The 19,147-nt window shown below is 42.6% G+C and overlaps 1 protein-coding gene across 3 annotated transcripts in view; it reads left to right on the top strand.

Annotated features, from left to right (window-relative positions):
* The first annotated feature begins 6,745 nt into the window (after positions 1-6,745).
* The window catches only part of Bbs9 (Bardet-Biedl syndrome 9), a 390,403-nt gene continuing 378,001 nt past the window's right edge, over positions 6,746-19,147 (top strand). For 2 of the 3 annotated variants that reach the window (XM_055601405.1, XM_055601403.1), the window contains exons 1-2: positions 6,747-7,429; positions 15,646-15,768. In XM_055601405.1, coding sequence (XP_055457380.1) covers positions 15,657-15,768 — 112 coding nt within the window. In that variant the 5' untranslated portion in view covers positions 6,747-7,429; positions 15,646-15,656. Of the gene's footprint in view, positions 7,430-15,645; positions 15,769-19,147 lie in introns of all 3 variants that reach the window. The other variant, XM_055601404.1, reaches the window with a different exon arrangement.

Below are 19,147 nucleotides of genomic sequence, written 5' to 3'. Positions count from 1 at the left end.
CAAAGGAAAAAGAGAAAATATTTTTAATTCCATGTATATATTTGGGCTGGTGGTGCCTGGGTGAGGTACAGTGGTTGTACAGAGTCCATAAGCGGACGACGGCTTTCTAGAACTGGAACCGCAGGCCATCCACCCTTTGTGGATGCTGAGAACCGAACTCTGGTCCTCTGCAAGAGAAGTGTGCGCTCCTGTAAAAGCCTTTCTGCTGCTCTTGGGATCCTTGCCCTGTACTTGGTGCCTGTGGATTTCGGGGACGAAAACAACTTTCCCTGTAAAAGCTCCAGTCTTCCAGCATAAGAGATAAGGTGTGAAAACACAGACCAATACATACACATAGTTTTTACCAAGACTTTTCGTGCCGTAAGTAAAAAATAAAAGCAGACACACAGTACGTCCTGCTGAGGAGCCTCCTCTGAGCCTTCTATGGTCCTGTAACTAGAGTCTCAGGCCAGAAGCCCCACTCTGAGCGTTCCAAGTTAGATCTTTACACTTAGCCAAAGAGAGGAAGAGGAATAAGAGCGAAAAAGCAAGAAAGACACTGGCCTGGCATTTTGGTGCTCAGCAGAGGCAGACAGAGCTCTATGAGTTCAGCCTGTGTGCGCTGCTAATCCTAAGCCAGCCAGCAGCGTTACATAGTGAGATCCTGTCTCCAAAGTAGGGGAGTTGGAAATGAAAGGATTTTAATCATTATGGGCACCCTGAGAAAACAGAGAACAAGCTCTGCAGCCCATTTCCAGGCTACTGACATAAACTTTAGGTGTACCGAGAGCAAGGATCGGGGCAGAGGTCAGTTACCAGTAATTAAGTCTTGGTCAAACCATGTTGGGGTTGGTTATTAAATCCTTGTCATGCAAGGTAGTCACATAGACCTCCTTATTACTTGAGTGGTCATTCTGCTTCCCAAGAGATGACTGTTCCACTGCCATGGTGTGGGGAATGGGGGACAGCTTCTTGGGGTGATCCCATTTGTTCCTGGCTCTAAAGCTGACGATTGGAGACTTTCAGGTGCCTTTTCCAGGTCTGGAATAGAACACTGTAAAATCTGACTGTCAACTGCCGTAGTTACTGTTTACAAATTCAGGGATAATCAACCCAGTGGGTGGGCCCTCCAACATCAACCATTCATAAAAAAAAAAAAAAAATTGCTTTATAGGCTTGCTTACAGGCCATCTGAGAAGTGTTTTCTTAACTGAGGTTCCTCTTTCCAGATAGCTTTAACTTGTGTCATGACAAAAACAAACAAGACCCACTTCCCCCCCAAAAACCTCACACAAGCAACAAAATTTTACTCTCATTTTAGTTGCCCTGCCATAGACGTTTCAAGGTGCATGCTATAGTGTGCACAAGAACACCGGGGCAGGCAGCGCGGCGGAGAGGTGCCGCCTGACCTTACAGCATCCCAACTACTTCAGATCTGTGGGAGGAACCGAGGCTTTGCCGCGGTGTTCTCTTCTTTTCGTGAGCGACGTGAAGGAGAGGCAAGAGGCACATTTTGATGAGGAAGCTGTCACTGTGTAGGACTCCCCTGTGTTTGTTAAGTAAGAATAGTTTCATGACATGCTCAAGGATGCAGAAATAGTAACTCGTAGACCTGGGATTCAGAGATGTCAGTTGAGATGTGCGGCTGAATTCTGAAACTATATCTGCTGTAACTGCTTTAGCCTTCAATGATGAAAAGCCGTCGTGGTGAAAGTGAAAAACCGCATTAGGAACAATCTTGGCTGGAATGCAAAATTGATTGCGGCCAATGCCTGTGTATGGGCAGTATACACGCTAGGAGATACAGAGAGGTTAACATGGCCCCTGCACAAACATAAGATGCAAATTAATGAAGTGTTTTATACATTTTTAAAAGGTAGTTTTCAATTTTACTCATTTTATGTGTATGAGTGTTTTGTCTACATGTATGTACAACTGGGTACCTGATGCCCGTGGATGTCAGAAGAGGGTATGGGATCTCTTCGAGCTGGAGTTCTGGATAGTTCTGAGCCACCCTTTGGGAGCAGGGATGAGAACCTCTGGAAGAGGGACAAGTTTCTCTAAGCCTTGGAGCCTGTCTAGCCCCCAGTGGTTTATGCTTTTCAGCTAAAAAATAAACTTTAAAGCCAGGTGTGGTGGCGGATGCCTTTAATCCCAGCACTTGGGAGGTAGAGGCAGTTGGATCTCTGTGCATTCACGGACAGCCTAGTCTACAAAGTTTATTCCAGGATAATAATAAAATAATAGTAAAAGTTTATTCCAGGATAATAACAGCCAGGGCTGTTACACAGAGAAACCTTGTTTTGAAACAAAACAAAAGAAAACAGAATAATAAATAAACTTTAGTTGGGCATAGTAGTACATGCTTGTAGCCCCAGCGCCCAGTAGTTGGACGTTAGATTGTGAGTTCAGTAGATTGTATTAACATGGATTATGAGCAGATTGCAGGGCTAATGATAGAGAGATGTCACTATAAATCAAAAGACAGTTAGGAGTCATGTTGGTCAGCCATACTGATCCCAGCTGGTTTTAGACACAAGAGAGCTCTGAGATGGCATCGCCTGTAGCCGCCTTGCCCTTTTCGTGTTTTAAAAAAGATTTCATTTATTTATTTTATGTATATGAATGCTCTGTCTTCATGTACACCTGCATGACAGGGGAAAGCATTAGATCCCGTTTAGATGACTGTGAGCCACCATGTGGTTGATGGGAATTAAACTCTGGCCTCTGGAAGAGGAGCCAGTGTTCTTCACTGCTGAGCCATCTCTCCAAGCACCCAGTTTTCACATTTTTAATACAACTACCTAACCTACCTCTATGATTCAGAGGAAAGAAAAATGTAGTTTTTTTCCAGAAATTACAGGAAAATGGGGAAGTGTTAAGGATCTGTTATTGATGAGGAACACGGGACAATGGTTTATAAATAAGTCTGAAAAAAGAGGGAAGGAGAAACAGAATGTTTCCACACTGTCCATGGTTGCTCAGGCCTGGGAAGGGTTTCTCAGGATTTGGAGAAAGGATTAAACTTTAATGGTTTTTCTTGCAGATGAAAGGCAGATTTGTTTGTTTTTTTTTCTTTATTTATTTACTTATTTATTTTAAAGTATCAGTGTGTGTGGTGCACCTCTGTGTAGGGGTGCCTGAGAGTCCAGAAGAGGCATCCGGTCCCCTGGAGTTGGAGCTACAGTGTACGCTGCCCAGTGTGGGTGCTGAGAATTGAAGTTAGGCCCTTTGTGATAGAATACATGCTTTTATCCACTGATAAAAGCTGTCTCTCTAGTATTCATGTATGTATATATATAATTATATATATATAATACATATATGTATTATATATGTGTGTGTATATATATATATATAATTTTTTTGAGATAGCCCAGGCTGGCCTCTTACTGTGTAGGCAAGGATGACTTTGAACTTCTGATCCTCCTGTTTTCTGTTTCCCATGTTCTGATATTGTAGGCATATGTCATCGTGTCTGGTGTATGCAGTGCTGGGGATTGAACCCAGGGCCTCGTGCATGCTGTATGAATCTTCTACCGATTGAGCTGTATCTCCAGCTGTTTTCAGACCAGCTAAGTAGATTGTCATCCAGCAAAATTTGAGGGGGGGGGTATTTCATACTTGGTCCTGACAATGAGGAAAATATATTTTGTGTAGAACTGAACATCAGAGCTGTGGGAGTGTATGTTTCCTATTATAAATTAAAAGTTGGCATTGTCGTTTATAGCGTAGTTCACTGCAGTTATTATGGAAGACACATCGTTGAGCATGCTGCAATATTACCTGCCGTCCCTCTTTCTAAATGTTACCTTGTTAAGTCAGGCTGGTGTATAGCCTGGATGCATCAAAAGATCCTACCTCAAAACAGCAACAAGATGGGTGAACCCAAATTGCCCAGATGTGAATGCTTCACTTATCAGCTGATGAAGAGATAGTCTAGGAAGTTTTTGCAGAGGAGGGGACACATTGACAGAGGAGTGAAGGATGTGTAGGGATGATTGACACAGAGACTATGGGAAAGCCTCTCAAGGGCTGGAATGCCACTTTGAGAAGAGCACGAGAAACAACAAGAGCCAGTGTGGGCTCCGAGTCTTAAGAGGAGGCTGGAGGGTAGACAGGATGAGGTTGTCCAGGGTCTGGCAGACCTTGTAGGGATCTGAAACGCAAAAGTAAGTAAACCGCAGAGGAAGCAAGGTGCAGTAGGGGAGGTGTGGCCAGGCCTGAGGGATTTGCTTGTTTGTTTGTTTTTTCATTAATTTATTTAATATTTTTACATTCTGATCACAGCCCCCTCCCCTCCTCTCCTTCCAGTCCCACCTTCCCACCCCCTCCCGCATCCTTCCTCCCCTTGGGTACCAACCCACTCTGGCACATCAAGTCGCAGCGGGACTAAGTGCATCCTCTCCTACTGAGGCCAGACCCGGCAGTCTAGCTACGTAAAAGGGATCCAAAGGCAGGAAACAGAGTCAGAGACAAGCCCCCTCTAATTGTTAGGTGACCCGCTGAATAACACGCTGCACATCAGCTACTTATGTGTAGGGGTCCTAGGTCCAGCCCATGCATGCTGTTTGGTTGGTGGTTCCGTCTCTGAGTTTTAACAGGGCTGAGTTTTAACAGAGCTCTCTGCTAACTGCTGGTTAGCACAGTGTAGATGCCATGGGTTCTGTAGGCACCGGGGTACTAAATCACCTATGTGACAATCCATCCCACAAATATTTACTGGGACTGCTAAATGCCCCCTTCATGTTTCTCAGACTATGGGGTAAGATTCACGTGAGGATTGTGAAATTGAACTAAAGAATTTCCGCAAATGTTTTTAAAATTACATTTATTTCCTTATTGGGGCAAGGTGTGCCATGATGGAGGCCTCATGATGGAGGCCACAATTTATGGTTGTTTTTTTTTTTCCCCTCTTTCACACAAGTCTCTCTTGAGATTGAACTGAGCTTATCAAGCTTGGTTGATTTTTATTCGAAATCCACATATACTTAAAATAATAACTAAGAATACATTGTATGACCTTATCAAAGAATTAATAAATATACATTAGAAAAAAGAGAACAAAAGAATGACAAGGAGAGAACCAAGTCCAGCGAAGACAAACCAGGTTGGCACTTTTAGCCAGACTAAGCAAAAGAAAGAGAAGACCTAAGTTAAGTGACAGTGGAGTAAAGATAGGCTGCCGCATGGATAGTAACAAATTCAGGGGGTCGCCAGTGAACACGTTAAAAACCCGTATTCCGGAGTAGAGAATCTAGAAGAAGAGGCTACACGTGTAGAAGCGTATGTATCAAGTTACAGCAGGAGGCTCCACCCAGCTTAAACAGACCTGCAATAAGCAATGACGCTGGAGCAGCGACAGTTCCTTAACTAAATAAACCTCCAAGCTCGATAAATTCTATCAGGTTTTTAAAAATTAGCACCAGTTCTCCTCAAAAATTCCCATAACATAGGTGGCTGGAGAGACATCTTGGAGGTTAAGAGCACGTAACGCTCTTTATGAGGCCTGGGTTCCGTCCTCAGTAGGCACTCGGGGCTCACAGTAGTCTGTAACTGCAGTAAACGGGACAGAGCTCCCTCTTCTGACCCCACAGATGCCAGGCTGCTGTCCATAGCTCCAGGCTACCCTCTGTAAGTAGTAAGTACTCACATGCCGGCAGGTCAAACCCTCACATGCCTAAAATAAACACGTAAATCTCATAAAAGTTTCCCCGTCAAATAGAACTGGAAAGGATACTTCTGGAAATGTTGATATCATCCTGATACCAAAACTTGTCGAGAACAAGACAAAGAAAACCAAAGAAACAAAGACAAAACAAAACAAAAAGACTACTTGATGACTATGGATGTAAAAGTTCTGCATAAAATGTACATAATTCAACAACACATTAAAAAATCATATAGGATGAGCAAACTTGGCTTCATTAGAGTCATGCCAGGACAGTTCAGCATATGCGACTCAATAACTGTAATACAATACAGAAAGGTTCAGGGAGATAAATCTCATTAGACAAAGCAAAGGCCTTTGATATATATATAAAGAAGACACCAGATCTCATTATAGATGGTTATGAGCCACCATGTGGGTGCCTGGAATTGAACTCAGGACCTCTGGAAGATCAGCCAGTGCTCTTAACCCCTGAGCCATCTCTCCAGCCCTGATATTTTTATGTGTGCTATTCTTTCCTGAGAAAGGCCCTGAAGTAAGTAGGGGCCATACCTCAACATAACAGCTGCGCTAGTTTGCTTTCTGTTGCTGTGACAAGCACCATGACCAAAAAAGACGTGGGGACGGTATTGTGTCAGTTTCATCATACAGGTTAGTCCATTGGTTAGGAAGTCGGTGAAGGAAGCCAAGCAGGGAAGGGGCTGGAAGCAGATGCTGTGGAGGACACCCTGCCGCCCACCAGCCTAGCCCACAGTGGGCCTGGCTCTTCCACATCAATAAGCAATTCAGAAAATGGCCCCCAGACAACCCCACAGGTCAACCTGAGATAGGTAGTTTTCAGTTGAGGTACCCTTTCCTAAGGTGTATCAAGTTGACAACCACGATTACTGTCTAGACTATATAAATTAATGTACAGCCAATATTATGCTAACTGGGGAGAAACTGTAAATATTTTTTCCGTATAAGGAATGAAACAAGGGGGTCTGCTCTTTACTCTTATTCAACATGGTGCTTGAAGTCTTAGCCACAGCAGTTAGGCCAAGAAAAGAATTAAAACGGATACAAACAGGAAAACCACCACATGCTCAGGCCTAGACACCAGAACACCCGGGCACAGACAGGAGTGAGTGGTCTGTGGCAGGAGCCCCTGGAGAAGCGGGACTTGTGCTGACTACCGTGAGAGACTGGCCTACCCCGCCCTGTCCCTATTCCAGTCCACAAGGACGGCCTGGGAAACTCCCCTTCCAATAGCCCGCACTCGGCTGCCAGGACTACAACACCCAGCAGGCCCCGCGGCCCCACTTCTGACTTGCGCAGTAGCCCCCGTTGTAAAATGCTATGACAACAGGGCGAAGGCGGCTTTGATTTAGGCTGGAGTTGGGAGGTGTCTTCCTCAGGCAGTTGGATTGCAGCTTCACCCCTCTTACAGTCTCCTTGATGGTTTCATCCTCTGTGTGAGCATCCGGATTTGGAGTTTTTCTCTCTTGCCTTGTGGCTTCCGAGGGATCCATGTCGTTTTTCCTGCTTGTCTCTGGGGGATGACAAGGAGATACAGGAGATCTTGGAGGGACTCACTTCAACTCTGTGGAGCTGGTGTGGCCGCTCGGCGTGATTCTGTGCCTGTGGACGTGGAAAACTTCGAAAACACGACCGAGAGGTACTAGTGGAGTTAAATGTTGCTTTTCCCTGCACGGCTCCATCACTGGATCCTCGTCAGGAGTTCTGAAAGGGATAGTGCGTTCGTAGAAACGCGAGGCAAAGTCCACTTGTTGGCATCAGGTGAGAAATGTTCCAGGAATTAAACTTGGGATGCTTGAATGCCGTGGCTATGCTTGGTCAACAAGACTGATCAGATGCCCCGTAATGGTTTGGGAGATGTAGGGTGATCGGTTTCCCAGGAAGGAGGCTTGCATTCAAACCAACCGCTAACACGACGTGTGCAGGTTCTGTCAACACCTTTGAGGAACGGGTGATTTGTCAGGATTCCATGGAATAGTCACATGGAGAAGAGCATCTTTCTCCTGTGACATTTCAACAGGTCTTGTGAGCAGAGTGTCAAAGCAGTTCCCAGTCTGGGACTGGAGCGGGAACGTGCTGATTCTCTCCAGTGCTGCAATAGGATTAATGTTTATCCTTTCTCCTTCCTTTGCAGACCACAGCAGTTTAGATGGATTAAGCTGATTTTTATCAGCAGTTCTTCTCCAACAAGGTCTGCACTTGGTTTGGGATTTTCTGGATAAATTTATATTTTTTGGCATCGCACATGTCTTTAAATACCAAATCGTATCTTATGTATACACATATGTCCATCCTCCTTTATAAACACAACTTGAAAGATACTGGCGGGAAAGTAGAGTTTTCTCTTTTTTTCCTTTTTTTTAAATTAAAAAAATTATGATATGTCTCAAGCTGGCCTGGAACTTACTGTGTAGCCTAGGCCGTCCTTACCACGCGCTTGCCCCATGCTCCTGAATGTGGTTATTGCAGGTGTGTGCCACTGTGTAATGTATTAATGTTTGCTAGCATTCAGAGAGAGAAAGATTAACTTATTAGCAATATTTGAAGAAGATAATGGTTGAGATTTGTTTTTTGGTGATGGATTGGATTACTATTATTGTTATTATTATTTTGGTTTTTCGAGACAAGGTTTCTCTGTGTAGCCTTGGCTGGTCTGGGCTCGCTTTGTAGACTAGGCTGGCCTCGAACTCACAGAGATCCGCCTGCCTCTGCCTCTCTGAGTGGTGGGATCACAGGTGTGTGCCACTGCGCCCAGCTATGGGGTTGTACTGTTACAAGAATTAAAAACAAGAAACCCCCTGTTCAAAGGAAGCCCATAGGCTGCTCAGTTTCCAAGCGGGCTTCCTAGTAAGTGGTACAGGGGGTGTCTCTGACATGAGCTCAGTGGCTGGTTCTTTGATCACCTCCCCCTGGGGAGGGAGGGAGCATTGCCAGGCTACAGAGGAAGATGATGCAGCCAGCCTTGATGAGACCTGATAAGCTAGGGTCAAATAGAAAGGGATGAGGTCCTCCCCTATCAGGGGACTAGGGAAAAGGTACAGGGGCAGAAGAGGAAGGGAGGGTGGGACTGGGAAGAGACGAGGGAGGGGGTTGCAGCGGGGATACCAAGTGAATAAATTGTAATAAATAATTAAATTAAATTAAATGTAAAAAATGAAAAACAAAAAAACCCAAGAAACCTTATTTTGAAAACCATTTACAAGTAGAGGTTAGGGTTTCTTAAATTATGTATAATGGTTGTAGAGTATACCTCCCACTTACGTTTTTGCTATAGTTTTAAACAAATTATTATATTTTAATTTATTAATTTTGGTACATGTGGGCAAGGGAACTACAGTGGAAGTCAGAGGACAACTTGCAAGTTGTCCTTTCATCATGCAGGTTCTCTCAGGCTTAGCAGCAAGCACCTATATTTGCTGAGCCATCTCACTGGCTCTATGGTATAGCTTCTTAGTGGAAATGCTCCTTGCAAGAAAAGAATACGTTAGCAGTTCTGTAAACTTTTCTGCCTTTTCAGGCATATAGGAAGTCTCACTCCTCAGAACATTCATACGCGTACGTGTGTGTGGTTTTTAATTGTTTTAAAATTAAAACAATTTTAGTTTAGTGTGTTGAAGGCCTACTTTAAGACACAGGATGTTCTGTGTGTTTAAAAGTTGGTCCTTGCCGCCCAGGCTGCCCTTGACTTCATTTACTCTGTTAGCCTAGGTTGTCTTCCTGCAGCTTCCAGAATAACTGGGGTTCCTGGCATGTGCCACCCTTGCTCTGCTCAAGGGTGTGTGGTAGTGTCTCAATGTAGCTTTGATTTGCATTACGTTGGCTAGTGATGTTGAGTACCCTTTTAGATATTTCTTAGCCATTTGTAGATCTTCACTGGAGAAACACCAGTTCATTTGTTTGCTTAATTTTTTTTTTCTTCTTTTTTTTTTTTTTTTTTTGTTCTTATTCCATTTGAGTTGTAGGAAATCTTTATGTATTTCGGATGTTGTCGCCTTATCAGACAACTGAATCACAGATAGTTTCTCTAATTCTGTACGTAGTCTGTACCTGCTGCCTGATTTAATACTTAACAGCATCACTCTTACCATTAGTTCATAGTCGAGGAGGCTGAACTATAGCAGGGTTAGCAGTTGCTTTTCTCACTGTAACGACAAAATACCTGACAATGCAATTTAAGCACGAAAGTGTTTGGTTCGGTGTTTGAATGGGTAGAGTTCATCAGAGCAGGGGGAAGTGAGGTGGCAGGGTCACATGGTACCTGCAGTTAGGAAACAGATGAATGTTAGTGTCAGCTGACATCCCCCGTCCATTCTTTACTCGTCTGTGACTGCAGCCTGGGGAATGTGGTGTGGTGCTGGTTAGTTTAATGTTAACTTGACACCAGGGTCAGCTAGGAAGAGGGAACCTCAGTTGAGGAATTGCCCCCATTGGATTTGACTGTGGTCACTTTCCTGGTTGTTAATTGACATAGGAAGGCCCAGATCGCTCTAGGTGGGGCCATCCCCAGGCAGGTGGGCCTGGGTTGGATAAGAAAAGTAGCTGAGTCAGGTAGGGGAAAGCAAGCTAGTAGGGAACATTCCTAGGTGGTCTCTGCGTCAGCTCCTGCTTCCAGGTTCCTGCCTGCAGTGCCTGCACTGGTTTCCTGTCATGATCAAGTATGACCTCCAAGTCAGGTGAGCCCTTTTCTCTCTAGGCTGCGGGTATCTTCCCTCTTCAGCTAAAACTTTCTGGAAATACCCTCGGAGACATACTCACACTGGTTCTAGACAGTTCCAAATCTAGTCAAGTTGACAGGGGTGATCATCACATTGCCTTTGGGTTGCATGGTTAGCATGTGTTGATGTTGGAATCCAGACTCACACAGCCTGTCTCCCCTCTGTGAGATTTTCAGCATTCTCAGACAGCTTTTTTTGGTTTATTTTGGATGGAAGAAAATGGCCTTGGTTTCTATGATTAGTGCGTGTGGAAGGCCTACTTTAAGAAACAGGTTGTTCTGTGTGTTTAAAAAGTGCAGTTGGTCCTTGTTATTTTCAGATTCTGTGATTTGTGAATTTGTCATTTGCTGAAACTTAGTTGTAATCCCACAATCAGGGTACTCAATGCTTTTATAGTCATCTGTAGTCAGCATAAGAACCATAGAAAGTTAATCTACAGGATCCCAGCAGATCTCATCACCCTCCGCCTTCTTTCAATTCCCAGGCTCTCAACCAGAATCCTCTTGTGATCTATTTGATGCCACATTAAAAATATTTATTCACTTATGGATTTCTTATTTATTTATGGCACGCATGCGCATAAGTGTGCACATGGAGATTCAAGAACGACTTGTGAGGGTCTGTTCTCTACTTCCATTCTGAGGCCCCTGGGATCAAACCTAGGTCATCATGCTTGGTGACATCTCAGCAGCTCTGCGTTTCCTGTTTCCTGGGTAAGCAGTGTCGGGATGGTGCATGCTTTCAATCCCAGGACTCAGGAGACTGAAGCAGGGGACTGAATGTTCGTAGCCAGCCTGGGCTGCACAATGAGACCATGTCTCAAGAAACAAAACAAGACAGAACAACAACAAAAGCAAATACTGAAATACCGACTAATATTCCTAAGTGCAGGAAAGCTGTGAGAAAATACATATGATAAGAAACATTTTGTCCAGGCTTCTTGACCATGAGTTTAGTGGTTATTAGTCAACAGTATAAAACAAGGTGTCTTTAAGCGTCTTTAATGATTGAATGATTGAATGATGGGAATCTGGTAACTAGAGGCTGCAGAAGCCTAACCCTGCATTCCTGTGAGAAGTGGCTCTGTAGTCAACTAATCTGAATTCAGTGTTTGCGGAGACCTTTCCTAATGTAGTTAGTTAAGGAGAACTTCCGAAGTACCACCGAAGCGTGTGCCGTGAAGGAAAGCGTGTCTCGGTAGATGATGCTGTGTTTCCATTGCAAAGGTGCAATGTGCATTCACACAAGAACTGTCAGGAAGGACTGGGGATGCTCATTCTATGTAGGAAATCAGGAACAGAGGCTTGTGGTTGTCTGGGGTCATGCAGGTAGGTACATGGACCTGCAAACCAGTTTTCCTGGTATCTATCCCTCTCTGTCTCCATCTCTCTGTCTCTTGGTTTCTGTCTCTGTCTCTGTCTCTGTCTCTATCTCTGTCTCTGTGTACACACACGTGCGTTCATGTTCATGCCTGTGATGAATTCCCTCTTCCTGTGCCTTTCCTGGAGGAGGAAGCTCTCTGGGTTCCTGTAGTCGCAGTGCAGAGCATATCACAGTCGGTCCTGAAGGGAAGTTGGGTATTTTGTCAGAAGATTTCTGTGTTAAGTAGTACTCTTCAACTCTTCAACTGTGAATATTGACAGTGGAGAAGAGTTGTTTTTTTTTTTTTTTTTCCTTTTTTGTGTAATTCCTTCCTCAGGTTCTCAGAAAATAGATTTCCAAGTGAATATGTAAGTTCTCAGCCTAACTCCGTGGTGTTGTAGAGTATCTGATTAATGCTTGGAACCTTTTGGAGTTGTGGTTTCATGCCTGTGGACAGGATACACAGAGTTAAAGTTAACTGCAGACATCAGTCTCAAAGCTAGGCAAGTTTAATTTGCTGTGCTTTAACAGAGAATTAATGTGTGCTGGCTGTGGTGGCAAATGACTACAATCCCAGCACTTGGAATGTGGACACACAAGACCAGGAGCTCAGGGCCAGCATGGGATATACCAAATCCGGTCTTTAAAACAATAACAACCAAAACACCAAGATATTTTATTTTAAAGGTTTTTATTTTTAAAAGTCATTTGATTATAATTAATTCACAAATAAAAGCAGCCTTGAACCGTATATACCTCAGCGAATACACAGTTAGAATGGCCTCTCTGAAGCTTTTTATCTTCACTTAGGGTATTACACTTTCGCGATCAATTATATTTTTAATTCACTTATCTACCACAAAGATAGAAGAACTGTGGCAGAGTGTAAACTAGAAAGACAATTAGATTTATATCTTCTTTAATGATGCCTGTGACCTTTTGCCTACATTCTTTTTAAAAAAAAAGATTTATTTTATTTATTTGTTTATTACATATACAGTGTTCTGCCTGCATACCAGCAGAGGGCACCAGCTCTCATTATAGATGGTTGTAAGCCACCATGTGGGTGCTGGGAATTGAACTCAGGACCTCTGGAAGAGCAGCCAGTGCTCTTAACCTCTGAGCCATCTCTCCAGCCCCCCTTTCCTGCAATCTTTCACTATCACCTAGAATTACCTTTTCTTAACCTTCTTCTAAATGTTACAGGATACCCACGGTTACAACTCTTAGTTTAAACTTGTGTGTGTGTGTGTGTGTGTGTGTGTGTGTGTGTGTGCATTGTCCATACATTGTAGATCAGAATTGGCACCTGAGATGGAACATGAGGTTTGTTTATTTATTTGTTCCTGAGTTTGGTGGCCTCTATTGATATTTTACATTAGAGTCATCATGGTCTCCCCACTGCCTGTGCCCCCGCCTGTGCCCACTGCCCTGCAGACTGTGCACAGCATGCCCGAATACATTCTTTCTCTCTGTGTGTAGAAACTGAGAGTCCAGGTGATGCTGGTGTCATCAGAACAAGTTCTCTGGCCTGACTAGGATCACATCCACACGTGAACATACAGAGGAATTAGTGTACACGTGTGTCAGATAAGGGTGACAACAGCAGGACACTCACAGGGACACAGTCTGCTAAGACAGGCAGAATTGAGCCTTATACACATTTGAGGGAAAGTGACAAAAGTCTGTTGTGTGTGTGTTTTAAAAGAAAAATTTCAAAAAGTTAAATAATAGTTATGAGCCATCTGTGTTTTGTTTTTTGGTGCACTGTTCAGTTCGTTAGCACATTTGTTGCCTGTCAGTCTTATTTCCTTGATATTTAACTTTTGTAGTTCTTTGTAAAATCTGGATGTTAACCCCCTGCCTGAAGCATACCTGGTAACGATTTTCTCCCATTCCGTGGGCTCTGTGCTCTGTTGTTAGTTTCCTTTGCTGCACAGAAACTTTATTTTTCACATCGTCCTATCTTGATAATCAGGGCTTGTTCCTGTTCTGTTGGTGTCCATTCAGAAAGTTCTTGCTTACCCCAGTGTCTCCCCCCTCCCCCGTGGCTTTGTAAATTCTATTTTGTTTTATTTTTACATGTATGTATAATTTAGTTTTTTCATTGGAAAATTTTTTTTCACAATGTATTTTGGTCATATTTTTCCTGTCTTCCTTTCTCCCAGAGCCTCCCTAGCTCCTACCTACCCAACTTTATGTTCTTCTCTCTCTTTACAAATCAAAGAAGCAAGAAACACATACTCAAAAATCTTCACAAAACCACAAATATAGTAACCAAAATAAACAAGCAAAAGATCAGTAAGACAAAAAAAAAAAAAAAAAAAAAAAAAAAGGCCCAAGCAAAGCAAAATGAGACCAAAACAAAAACAAAATCTCTAAAAATACCATTAAGTTAATTTTGTGTTGGCCAACTACTCCTGGGCATGAAAGCCCTGAGGTGTGGTTGGTACAATGGGACTCCACTGAAGAAAACCAGTGCTTCCTTTGCAATTGGGAGTCACTTTCAGATAGCTTCTTAGTCAGGGGTGAGAGCCCATGTTACTACAGTGCAGGAACCCCATCTGAACCTGTGAAGGCCCTGTGCACGCTGCCACTGCTGGGTGAGTTCATGTGTGCTTCAGTCTTGTGTCTGGAAGGTGCTGTTCCCTTGGAGTCATCTGCCATCTCTGGCTCTACTGATCTTTCTGCCTCTTTTTTTCTATAGATCCCTGAACCCTGAGGGTGGGGCTTGATGGAGACTGAGTAGGGGCTTTGGGACTGAGTGCGCCAAAGTATCTCACTCTCCGCACACTGTCCAGTTGTGAGTCTCTGGGTTGGTTCCCATGTACTACAAGAAGCTTCTCTATGGAAGACTGAGATATCCCAGTAGATGACTGAGATATCCCAGTGGAAGACTGAGATATCCCAGTGTCTTGAAAAACATCTCTCTGTTCTGCCCCATCAGTTTCATCATTTCAGCTTTAAATTAAGATCTTTGATCTATTTTGAATTGATTTTTGTGCAAGGTGAAGGACAGGGATCTCATTGAATTCCTCTGAGGATATCCAGTTTTGCCGGCACCATTTGTTGAACAGGCTCTTCTTCTACTGCATGTTTTGAGATTTTTGTGGTAATTCCAGTTGTGTTCTTGTCACCGAGATTGCTTTGGCTATTTGTGGTCTTATACGAATACTGAGATTGTTTTTTTTTCTAGATCTGTGGAACATAACATTGGGATTTTGATACATATTGAATTATATCTGTAGATTACTTTTGGTGGTATTTTTGTAATATTAATTTTTGTAATATTAATTCTGTTAATTCAAGATCTTTTCTCTAGCATTGTCCTCACCTACCGTCTTTGATTTCCCTTTTCAAAGTCCTGATATTTCAATTTGTTGGTTAGGTGTACAACAGGTACTTGATATTTAAAGTAATTATTACTATTATTTTAAAATCATGTGTGTATGTCTGTATGTGGATTTATGTACCTGAGTACATGCCACTGAAGGCCAGGAAAGGGTATCACGTCTCCAGAACCTGAAGTTACAGGTAGTTATGACCACTCAGTATGTGTGCTGGGAATCAGACTGAGGTCTGGAAGATCAGTATGCATTCTTAACTGCTGAGCCATCTCTATGGCCCATAGGTACTTGGCATTTCTGGAGTTATGAACAGGTTATTTTTCCCAATGTTTTTCTGGTATATATAGAGGCTATTGTTTTTTTTTTTTTGTTTGTTTGTTTAATATTGACTTTGTATTTTGTAGCTTCACTGTAAGTGTTTTTACATCTAAGACTTCTCTAGTAGATTACATAGAGTCTTTTAAAAATAGAATCTCTCATTTGCAAATGGGATAATTTGACTTCTTCCTCTCCATGAAGTGAATTTTTATATAAACGGATGTTTTATTTTTAGGGTGAAGGGAAATGTCTTTGTTCAAAGCCCGTGATTGGTGGTCTACTGTGCTGGGAGAAAAAGAAGAATTTGATCAAGGCTGCCTATGCTTGGCTGATGTTGACAATAGTGGCAATGGACAAGGTAAAGAATCTGTGGGTTTACATTTGTTCTTCCAGTGTTGGGGATTGAACTTGGGGCCTTACACGTGCCAAGGAGGTTTTCTGATATTGGGCTGTCATCTGCACCTTCAATAAAACTGGCTTGTTTAAAAACGTGAACTTACAAGAACCCCAAGTTTGAACGTGCCCACTCCACTGCTTCCTCTTCCTGCCTTTTTTTTTTTTTTTTAATAAACAAGGCCATCCCTTCTAATTCTTTCAAGTAGTGCCACTCCCTGGTCAATAATCATTCCAATTTATGGGCCTGTGGGGTCTATTCTCATTCAAACCACCACAGTCTAGTAGAGAAGAATTTTAGGACAGTTTTTATTAGGGGCTGGAGAGATGACTTTGTGGTTGGGAGCATATATATGGTGCTTTTCCAGAGGACCGGATTCAATTCCCAGTGCCTACATGGCAGCTCACAACTGTCTGTAACTTCAGTTCCAGGAAATTTGGCCTCTGTGGGCACCAGGCACACATGTGGTACACAGACATACACAAAGGCAAAACACCATATACTTCAAAAAGTTATATTAGGTATATGGGTGTAACAGCAATGATCACAGACAGACTGTCATTGATCATGTGACTCTGAGTGGGACTTATGTGTGACACAGAGCAAGAAGCTGTGACTTTCTAGCAGTTTGAGGTGGTTGTTTTTCTCTGACCTAATTTTTTTTTTTTGTTTTTCAAGAAAAGGTTTCTCTGTATAGCCTTGTCTATCTTGAACTCATTTTGTAGACCAGGCTGGCTTAGAACTCATAGCAATCCGTCTGATCTGCCTCCCTGAGTGCTGGGATTAAAGGTGTGCACCACCACTGCCCAGCGACCTGAAATCTTTGTTTATAAATGAGGAAAAGGCCTCAATGAATGTGATAAACCCATTTAAGTGCTTTCTGTAAACTAGCTATTACTCAGGAAAGAAGAAAGAAAACAGAAGAGGGTTTTTGTTTTGTTTTGTTTTTTCATTTGTTTTTGTTGAGACAGGGTTTCTGTATGTATCCTTGGCTGTCCTGGACTTGCTTTGTAGACCAGGCTGGCCTCAAATTCACAGTGATCCATCAGAAGACATCTTAATGGTTTTTCATTTAATGTTTCACAGAGAATCACATTTAAATGAATTAATGAGTGAATGAATGAATGAATTTATCATAGCTTAAAATCTGTGTATAAAACTTTTATCTGAGATCTGGTTATTATAATAGCCAGGTGTTTTGAAAATCATATACATATATATGTATATACATATATCTCTATCTATCTATCTATCTATCTATCTATCTATCTATCTATCTATCTATGCAGGGCAGTGGTAGCTCATGTCTTTAATTCCAGCACTTGGGAGGCAGGTTTCTGAATTCTGAGTTTGAAGCCAGCCTGGTCTACAGAGCGAGTTCCAGGACAGCTAAGGCTACACAGAGAAACCCTGTCTTGAAAAACAACACCACCACCACCACTCCCCCCCAATTCATAGATTTAAAATTTGATTTTGAGTTTAGCCTATTAACTGTGGACTTGGCTGTTCTCATTGTTATTTTATTTTATGTGTATAAGTATGTTGCCTTCATGCATGTCTGTGTACCATGTGTGAGCCTGGTGCCCTCAGAGGCCAGAAAAGAGCATAGGAGTCAGAGCCTCTGGACCTGGAGTTACAGAAGATTGCGAGCCACTGCGTGGGTGCTGGGATTAGAACCTTGGTCCTCTGGAAGAGCGACAAGTGCTTTTTACGGCTGTGCTATCTTTTCAGCCTTCCACCTCTGATTTTTGAAGGGCTTTATTGAAATCAAATCTTGGTTAATTATTGCTGACATGACAGCAAGTAAAGGGAACTCAGAAGCAAGTTTTCCAGGCTCCTAGAAACTTAATTTTGAACATATAACCTCCTTCTGGTCAGCATCATTCTTTTTACCCAACAGACCCAAGGTTAGTCACCTTATTTGTTACTACAGCTTCAAAGCCAGAGAATTCATCTTTGAATTAGATTCTTAGTGTTAAGTTCCAATGATGTAGATGTTCATAAATTCTTTCTGCAGAGTCTGAGACCCTGAGTCTTATTCTTTATCCGAAGAGGAATTTTGGTCTTTAAATGTATCATGGTTGTATTTTAGATTATGTAGTGTCTTTAGAAGAAGTCGACTTATATGCATTTCTTCTTTTTGTCTGGGTGGCTAATGTCTGGTTTAGTCCACCAGAATATTATGGACAGTGGGCGTGTGCTGGTTAGTTTCTTCCAACTTGACACAAACCACAGTCACCTCTAATGAGGGACTCTCAGTTCAGGAGCTGCCTCTAGCAGGGTGGCCAGGGCATGTCTATGAGGCATTTTCTTGATGATGATTGGTATTGGAGGCCCTGAGGACTGTGGGTAGTACCATCCCTGGGCAGGTTGTTCTGAACTGCATAAGAGTGCGAGCTGAGCAAGCCATGGAGGAGAGTGTTTCTCCACGGTCTCTACTTCTACTTCCTGATTCCAGGTTCCTGCCCTGACTTATGACAATGCGAGACTAACCTGTAAGCCAAGCAAACGAGCTGGAAGAAGTCTAGGATAGAGCACAAGGTCCCAGATGATGAGTCTGATAGTTTATCTGTTGTGTTTCTTGGAGCCATGCTCCATGACTTTACCTAGAGCATGGTCAGGAGGAGCCTTGCTGCTTGGTGTTCCAACAGACCACAGGACTCAGATATCCTCCTTGTAGGAATATTCATGCTTACCTAATTTCCACATCAATTAACTTTTAATTAATTAATTAATTCATTATTGCTACAAGTGATATGAAATGATCAATTTAAAGTAAAAAGGATGTCAGAATGAGAATACTAACACTTCCCCAACTGCAAAGCAGAGTGTGTCTGTCTGGGAGTTGGCAGGGACAGAAATGATCATGGCTCCATGAGTCTTGCTCATCTCTAGGATGCTGCCATTGGGTCTTCTGGTTTCCTGATGGCTTTGTGTTTCCTTAGGACTGAAGTCCCCATGGGAACACCTTTCCAAGATGGTTATGCTGAGGATTTAAAGAGTTAGTCTGTGAGAACTGTCTAGTTCATGGCCTGGCACTGTAAGCCGATTAAAGGAAATGCAGACTTTCTCTTTAGCAGATGGAGATTTATACCTTAGTATCAATATAACAGAGTATCACTTCAGTGGCTTAAAATGACAGCAACATATTCTGTCACAGTTGTCGATGCTAGGCTTTGGTATTTTAAAAGATCTACTATCTATCTATCTATCTATCTATCTATCTATCTATCTATCTATCTATCTATCTATCTACCTACCTACCTACCTACCTACCTACCTACCTACCTACCTACCTATCTATCTATCTATCTATCTATCTATCTATCTATCTATCTATCTA

This window comes from Psammomys obesus, unplaced genomic scaffold, assembly GCF_907164565.1.
Source record: "Psammomys obesus unplaced genomic scaffold, mPsaObe1.curated_primary_1811, whole genome shotgun sequence".
NCBI lineage: Eukaryota > Metazoa > Chordata > Mammalia > Rodentia > Muridae > Psammomys > Psammomys obesus.
The sequence above is the reverse complement of the archived record's forward strand: the minus strand, read 5'-3'. Positions and strand labels throughout refer to the sequence as shown.